At 56.5% G+C, this 8,411-nt stretch overlaps 1 protein-coding gene across 1 annotated transcript; it reads left to right on the top strand.

The window, feature by feature from the left end:
• Positions 1 to 473: 473 nt before the first annotated feature.
• On the top strand, positions 474 to 8,390 carry DAPK3 (death associated protein kinase 3). Its single transcript, XM_085312394.1, has 8 exons — positions 474 to 659; positions 3,177 to 3,537; positions 3,889 to 4,018; positions 4,691 to 4,739; positions 4,828 to 4,854; positions 5,014 to 5,166; positions 5,596 to 5,641; positions 5,889 to 8,390. Exons 1-8 carry the CDS (start codon positions 598 to 600, stop codon positions 6,429 to 6,431), a joined length of 1,371 nt encoding a protein of 456 aa, XP_085168520.1. The 5' UTR covers positions 474 to 597; the 3' UTR covers positions 6,432 to 8,390.
• Positions 8,391 to 8,411: the final 21 nt, after the last annotated feature.

Here is an 8,411-nt window from a genome sequence, read left to right as displayed (position 1 = left end):
AGTGCCGTGGGGCTGTGGCAGTGCCGTGGGGCTGGGGGCAGTGGGGTACGATGGTGCTGTGGGGCTGGGGTAGGGCAAGGCAGCCACCAGGGCACTGGAAGCAGTGGAATGGAACAGGCCTTTTGGGCTGGGTGCTGTGGGGCTCGGCAGCGACTGTGGGGCTGGACTGGGATAGTGTCTGGTGGGGCTGGGGACAATGGGAATGGATGGGGCAGCATCCATGGGGCTTGGATGATCAGATGGGATAGAACCGTGGGGCAGGGATGGGATGGGGCAGTGTCTGTGGGGCTGGGGATGATGATGTGTGGTCCTAGGGCTGGTATGAGCTGGAGGAGTGACTGTGGGGCTGGAAGGGATAGGATGGGGCGGTAGCTGTTGCGCTGGGGGCAATGGAGCAGGCTGGGCCTGGACCATGGGGGCTCGGTGGGATGGGGCAGTGACTATGGGGCTGGGGGTGATGGGATGGGTTGGGGCAGTGAGTGGGTTTTCCCCCCTCTTCAAGTGCTAATCTGAAGCTCCTCTCCAGCATCTGCATGCGAAGTCGGGGAAAATTTCGGCTTTCCGAGGAGCGGCTGCGCTTCTTCAGGCCCTGCAGCCATGTCCACCTTCCGGCAGGAGAACGTGGAGGACTACTATGAGATGGGGGAGGAGCTGGGCAGGTGAGCAGTTTACTCGGTTTGTGGTGTTCCTCAGCCGGGTAGCTGTGCTCCTTGTGCTGAAACCGCGCGCTGCCCTGCCTGAGCGCGGAGATGCCTCTGCTCGGGCTGCAGGGCTGTGAGCTACAGTGCTCGTGGCCTTGCCGCGCTGTGTTCCCGTTGCAGTGTCCCTGGGGCCGCCTCCGTGTGTCCAAGGCAGCATGGTTTCCCTGGAGGGACGGCGCTCCCGATGCACAGCACCGCTAATGCTTATAAAATGCATTAATTAACATTAATGCTTGCTCCTATTTCAGCATAGCCTTGGCTTCTCCCTCCAGAGCTATTACGTCCAAGTTTGGTTAGGATTGACAGGCTGGTGCTTATGGCTTCCTGGCGTTTTTTGTCCATGCCTCAGTCACTTTCTATGTGTGGGACAAATTCTGGTGTGAATCAGTCCATGCAAATGGGATTTAATCATCTGACATGTAAAAGCCTTGGGCGTGTGTCTCAACGTGGAGTCATTTGGCTCGTTAGCTTGATCCCCCAGTGCTACGTTAGCTCGTGCCAGCTCTGTGTGCAGCCCTGTGAGCACGGGGGTGCTGCAAAGGCTTGGAGCCTGCCTCGAATTTCTGCGGGTCCAGAATGGGGCTTTTGTGGAGCTGCTTCTTGGGAGCTTGAACGTCGTTGCTCAAGGGGAACATTTCCAACGACTTTGGTGTCGCTTTAAAAAGTGCTTCTGGTTTGGTTTGGTTTGAGTCTCTTTTGCCCTTGGGGTTGTGTTTTAGTTGAGGTCCAGGTCTGAGCTGCAGGTGGATGCTGATGGGGCACTTGGGTGCAGGTTCTCATCCGTGCATGGGATCCAGCTGCAAATACGATGCTGAGCTGCCGCAGTTACCCCAGGCAGCTGGGTGCTGTAGTGCCCTTGGATCACTCTGCTCATTTTCTGTGTCGTTCTTTGCCTGCTGTTTTTTTTTTAAAAAAAAAAAAAAGAGAGCAAGGAAAAGGTTCTGGGGGGGAGGCAAGCTCCAAGCCTGCCCTGTGGCGTCTTCGTGGTTCCCCGCCGCTAGCAAAGCCCCCAGAGAGCAAGGTCCACGCACCATCACCCTTCTTGCTGCGTCCCGTCTGTCGTGGGGCTGGAGACGTGGCAGAAAGGGCTGAGGTTTAGCCTGGGACTCCTCTAGGCTTGGCCTGTCGGTGCTCGGCTACGCCCCTTGCCCCAAGAGCCCTCGTGTCTCGTATTTCCTTGCCTGCACGCAGCAGGGTGAGCTGGGGACAAAGTGACCTTCTTGCTGTGTTTCCGAAAGGGTATCAACTTCAAACACTTAACAGCTCTGTTTCCCTCTCCTCTCCGTGAGGGTTTGGCTGCTGGGAGATAGGACTGGGGGGCTCTGGGCTTGGCAGCGGTTCAATTTGATCAGCTCTGGCCCCAATCCGGGCCTTATAAGGAGCGTTGAGTGAGGGTGAGTGGTGGCCGGTGACGGAGACGTCACGTCACCGCACGCCGGCGGGGATGGCCAATAGCTAGGACGTCTCGGGTCTGTGGGGAGGGGATGGGACGTGGAGCAGCGCCAGGGCACGGAGCAGGAGCTCTTCCTCCTGAGGAAGGCCCCGTTAAAGGTCCCTTCTCCATCCCCACAGAGGGACTGCGGGGTGCTCGGCCACGAGAGGCCAAAGCTGTCTGGGTCCCACTGCCGGGATCTGGCCCCGAGTGCGCTGTCGCCTGCTGCCAGTGATGCTGGCCGGTGCCAGCAGCAACAATCCAACTCCACTCTTAAAACATCTGTAAATGCAGAAAGCCCTGGCCACATCCCATCCCTGCTGCCTGGGGCAGGCAGAAGATTTCCCTGATCGATATAGCCACTGAATTAGGCTGTCAACTGCACAGTTATTCTTGTTTCAGGCTTTTTTTTTTCTGCCCTCCCAGTGCTCCATGAAAGCTTTGGTCAGCTGGGAACCGCTAGGTTTTGAGGTCTGCTCTCTAACAGCTGCCTTTGGGGGCTGCAGGCAGGGGCTGCCTGAAATGTGGGCAGATGGGCATGTTTCAAGGAAGGACGGAGGGCGAGAATGGCATCTGCACCTGCCTCAGTATCACTGGGATGGGTCTGCAGCTGCCGTGTCCTTGCAAGGAATTTCCTTCCTCCGTCCCACGCAGCATTGCTCCGCAGGGATTTAAGTGCCGGCCTACTGAACCGGGAGGGTGTGCAAGCAGGGTGGGGTACAGGGCTGAGGAGTGAAACGACATGGTCTGGGGTGCCCCAAGAGCCTGTCTGAGAGTCCCTCTGGGAAGGGCTTTGGGGTTTAGCCTGCTCTGGGCTCTTCTTTAGGGACTGTGTTGCAGGAGCAGGGTTTTGCATATGCAGATGAGCACAAGGGCTTTTTTCGGCTGTATATAGGAGCAACCCAAACCTTGGCAGGCTGGGAGGAACTGTGCTTCCTCCTGCATGAGTGCAGGGTCTCCGCTGTCCTCACTGTGGTAAAGTGGCTCTCGGTACACACGATGCAGAAGGTCTTCTCACCTTGCCATGTCCCTGCCTCTCGCAGTGGCCAGTTTGCCATCGTGCGGAAATGCCGGGAGAGAAAGACAGGACTGGAATATGCAGCCAAATTCATCAAGAAGCGCAGGCTGTCGTCTAGCCGGCGGGGTGTGAGCCGGGAGGAGATTGAGAGGGAGGTGGACATCCTGCGGGAGATCCAGCACCCCAACATCATCACGCTGCACGACATCTTCGAGAACAAAACGGACGTGGTGCTGATCCTGGAGCTGGTCTCCGGTGGCGAGCTCTTTGACTTTCTGGCTGAGAAGGAGTCCCTGACGGAGGAGGAGGCCACCCAGTTCCTCAAGCAGATCCTGGATGGTGTGCACTATCTGCACTCCAAGCGCATCGCTCACTTTGACTTGAAGGTGAGCTGTGGACCCTGGGATGGGAGCTCCTGGCTGTGATTGCGACCTGGTGCTCTCTCTTAAGACTCTTGGCACACAGGGAGGTGTAAAGATCCCGTATTTAACAGCTGGGAAGTGGAGACCACCATTTGGGCCAACTTCTGCTCACGTGAGGTGGTCTAGTTTGCACTGGTGGAGTGACCCTGCCTGTCCATTGCTTTAGTGTATGTTTGCAATGCTGGTGGCAGAGACTGTAGCTTCTGCAACTAGTTGGGAAGAAGTGCCCAGTGTTGTGAGGCTCCTGTGGGCAAGTGTGTGGCCTGGGAGCTGGCGTGACCTGGGCCATAAATGCCTGCTCCTCTTCCTCTGCAGCCAGAGAACATCATGCTGCTGGATAAGAATGTGCCAAACCCTCACATCAAACTCATCGACTTTGGCATCGCCCACAAGATCGAAGCTGGAAATGAGTTCAAGAACATATTTGGGACCCCAGAGTTTGTAGGTGAGTCCTGGGTGGGCATTGCTTGTGCAGGGCTCTTCTGGGCTCTGAAAGCTTTATCTTAGCCTTGGAGAGGGGTCTTGCAAGTCAGGAATGAAAGGAATATCGGGGACCTCCAAATTCCTGCAGTCCATGGGGATATGCAGGTGGTGCAGTAAGTGGCCCAAAGTCCATCCTGCCCCACGGCAGACACCTACAGAGGAGAACCCAGGCCAAGCACGCGTCTCTGCTTTTTCTGTCTCCAGCAACCTGCCAGGTTTTGCCTCTCTCAAACCACCACTTCTGATTTTTTCTTTTCCTTTTTTTTTTTTTTTTTTTTTTTTTTTTTTTTTTTTTTTTTTTTTTTTTTTTTTTTTTTTTTTTTGCATTGCTGACTCTATCCTGCCTGGACCTGTGTGAACATGCAACAGGGTGGGCAGAGCAGCTGGCCCCTCTGGAGCAGAGCAGCAGATCCTAAGAGTCCCTGGGTCTCCCTGCCTCACTGGTGGCCCTGTGATTGGGGGAGCTGCCAGCGTGACTCAGCCTGGGCACAGCTGGCTGCCCCATGCCAGGCCTTCTCCCCCGAGAGCAGCGGGGGCTCCCCCAACCAGGCAGTGTCTGAGCACGTCAGTGGGAACCTGATGGCTGGATCTTCCCCCAGAATAAGTCTCTTCTCTCCCCTTTTTCCTTCCTAAGCCCCGGAAATAGTGAACTACGAACCACTGGGACTGGAAGCTGACATGTGGTGAGTGAGCCCTCTTCTGCACACCTTTGCTACCAGGCAATGTTGATCTGCTGGTTGCACCGTAACCTCATCTTTCCCTCTCTTCCAGGAGCATTGGGGTCATCACATACATCCTGTGAGTATAAGCGGGGTATGGAGGATCAATGCAAGAGCAGGGAGCTGTGACTCGCGTGCGCAGCTCTGCCCCAGCCTCACTCGTGGCCCTGGTGATGGCAGGGACTGGCCCTGCAGTGGGTCAGCTGCTGGAGGTGCTCATGAGCTGCTCTCACTGCAGGTTGAGCGGAGCCTCCCCCTTCCTGGGGGAAACGAAGCAAGAGACCCTGACCAACATATCTGCTGTGAACTATGACTTTGATGAGGAGTATTTCAGCAACACCAGTGAGCTGGCCAAGGACTTCATCCGGCGCCTGCTCGTTAAGGATCCCAAGTAGGAGATGGGGAGCAGACGGGAATTAACCTGGGGGGGGGGGTGGAGGGTCCCTGTGTCCCTGATGGCCCATGTGCAGGCAACCCTCATCTCTCCTCTCTCCACTGGGATACCAAGCTGAACGATTGCGCTGCCTGCTGCCACCCTGACTCATCTTCCCAAAGGCCATTTCCATCTCTCTTGTGCTGGGAGTTTAAAAATCCTGCTTATCCCTTTCTCCGTCTTCTTTAGCTCTTCATTTTCTGCCTCTTGTAGGCTTGTTGTAGGTTTGCTTCTGAGTACAGTGAGCCTATCTGGCCATCTGTCTGGACTCATCCATGTAGCTGTGCCTCAAAGGTGTTAAAATCTGAGTTTTCCAGGCCCTGCTTTAACTGGGAAAAGGGCAGCCAAACCTCTGTCCTGCTGATCACAGCTTTGCTGTTGTTGCAGGAAGCGGATGACGATAGCTCAAAGCTTGGAGCATCCTTGGATTAAGGTAAGAAGCTACCCACGAGGTCGGGGGGACGTTTGTGAGCTTGCAGCTTTTGACCACTCATTTAGTGAGGTTGGAGCTGATTTAGCCTCTCTGAAGAGCAGAAGCCCCTTGCGCAAGAGCAGAGCTGGTGGCTGCATTCCCCTGTCCCAGGGGTGGGCACTGAGGGACAACCTGGTGGTCTTGTTCCCACTGTGCGCCATGCGCAACACCTGCCGTGCATGATGCCAGCCATTCCTCTCCTCTGCAGGTGATCAAGAGGAGGAATGTCCGCAACGAAGACAATGGCAAGAAGCCTGAGCGCCGCCGGCTGAAGACCACTCGCCTGAAGGAGTACACCATCAAATCCCACTCCAGCATGCCACCGAACAACACCTACATCAACTTTGAGCGCTTCTCCAAGGTCATGGAGGAGGTGGCCGCTGCTGAGGAGAGTCTCCGAGAGCTGGAGAGGAACAAGAAATCCTTCCGGGAGGACATTGAGGCCCTGTTGTCCATCTACGAGGAAAAGGAGTCGTGGTACAAGGAGGAAAACGAAAGCATCAGCCAGGACCTCCGGCAGATCCGGCAGGAGCTGCAGAAGACCGAGGCCCTGAAGAAGCAAGCCCAGGAGGAGACCAAGAGTGTGCTGCAGGTGGCCAATGGCCTCAAGAGGCGCTACCGGAAACTGGAGAACCACTATGAGGCGCTGGCCAAACAGGTGGCCTCAGAGATGAAGTTTGTGCAGGAGCTGGTGTGGTCCATCGAGCGGGAGAAGCTGCAGAGTGGCGAGGGCGACGGCAGCATCCGCTAGGTTGGGTTCCAATGCTGACAGGGGTGGGAGGAAAGGGGGAGGCACGCGACCGTGACGCCCGTTGGAGAAGGGACGCCACGCCCTACGTGGCTCAGCTTTGCTTATTTTCCCAGAGCAGCTTTATTGGCCTGAGTAGTAGTGGATTGCAGCAGCTTTTAGTGTAGCGATGTGGCCACCCAAGGACTGCGGTCCCGGCGTGCCGTCCCGGCGTCCCCTTGAGCCTGGCTGTCCTTGGGCCGTGGTAGTTGGTCTTCCTGAATCCTTCGTTTGCGCTAACGCAGGAGGCAGAGCTGTAGAAGCCTCTGTGGCTCTGCCCCTTCCTCGTCTGAGAAGCCTTCATTGAAAGCCTTCAGCAAATTCCTTGATGTTTCTGTTTCCAGGTTTTGGGCCTCCAGCCATCATCCCCCCCTCCCTGCTCCTATAGTTGTCCAGACCCAGGGCTGTCTCTGCTCCGACTTGTAGCAGCAGTAGAGGACCTGAGCTGACAAACTGTCTGGGCTGGGGGCTCGTGGTCTGTTATCTTTGTGCTTTTTTTTTTTTTTAATCTTCTTTTCTTGCCTCTGGATGCTGCTCTTGCCATGCGGCAGCAGATGGGGGACGCTCTGGGGGATGCAGAGCTGGAGGTGCTCTCCCAGCGATGCTGGGGATGATCTCAGCTCGCACTTGCCTTTCCGTGGGCTGTCCAGGCAGCAACTGGGATGTCTAGCCCCACGTCCACCCCGTGGGCATCCTCTTGGCATCTCCTTCCTCTCACAGGCTGTTCTGCATCCGGGAGCCTCATCTCCACCTGCTGCCCTGTGCTGCAGCATTGCCCTGGCCGTTAGAGTCTCTAGCGAGGGAGAAATCTCTTTGAAACCCTTGCGGCAGCTCATCATTTGCAAAATCCGTCTGTTCACCCTGCGGTGCTTGCGCTCCCTGCCCAGGGGGTTTCTAGCTCTGTCCCAGGTGCTCCGAGAATTGTGCTTTGCCGGCAGTTTGGAGGGATTTGGCCAAGCTCTGGCAGGTCGGGCCCTCCTCATCCTGCTTTTGTGCCTTTTTCCCAGGATTCCTTGGCCCCAGTGTGGCCAAACTGGCCCGTGCAAAGTCTCCAAGGTGCCAGAAGGGTCTTTTCCAAATGCAGTTTGTGGCTCAAAGTGGCCTTCTGACATTCCCGGTGGCTCTCCCTGCTTTCCGTCCACCGTGGCTCACTGCAGGGTGATAAATACCCTTTTCACTTGTTTCTACATCGGTTCCTCCTYGGTGCATCCTCTCCCTCCTTCCTTGGCTCCTGCCTGTCTGCTGGAGCGTGTGTACTTAGGGAGGCAACATGCGTGGAGAAAAAAAAGTCAGAAATAGATTTTTGCAGGCTCTGTTGTTGCTCCTGGCTGAGGGAGAGGAACGCGGAGCAGCTTGCAGCTTGCTCAGCTTTTAAGGCAGGGCGCTGGGGGAGTTCGCGGCACTGCGTCTCCTCCCCCCGCGCTTCTCGACGTGACCAAAACCCAATTCCCACATGGACCAAGCGTGACCCAGACCCTGCTACCTTTCCTGGCAGCTCGGGAGCACCRGGATCTACAGGGAGGCAAAAGAAACCGCCTGCCTGTCCCGCCATTGCTCGCTATGGAACGAGCCCTCAGCATGCGGAGACGAGGACGGGGCTCAGGCAGGCTGCTTGTCGCTCCCTGAAGTGGCACGTGCCTTTTTCTTTTTCTTTTTTTTTTTTTTCCCTTTTTCCTTCACCGATGCCTGTTCTGCCGCGCGCCTGCGTCCAACCTCCCTGATGGCACTGCGGCAGGGAGCAGCAGGTCGGGGGCCGGCCGGGCCGGGTCTGCGAGGAAACGCGTGAGCGTCGCTCTCCCCTCGCGCGTGGTCTCCGATCCGCAGGTTTCTGAACTCTGGGCTGTCCTGGCTTTGCAATCCGGCAAGCCGCTCAGCCGAGCTCTCTAATTTTAACAAAATAAAGGTTTCTGTATGAAGGGACAAGCGCCTCGTTTTGGGCTGTGG

Source organism: Rhea americana, unplaced genomic scaffold, assembly GCF_003343005.1.
Source record: "Rhea americana isolate MKP2758 unplaced genomic scaffold, rheAme1 scaffold_361, whole genome shotgun sequence".
Taxonomy (NCBI): Eukaryota; Metazoa; Chordata; class Aves; order Rheiformes; family Rheidae; genus Rhea; species Rhea americana.
This window is presented reverse-complemented; position numbering and strand designations above follow the sequence as displayed.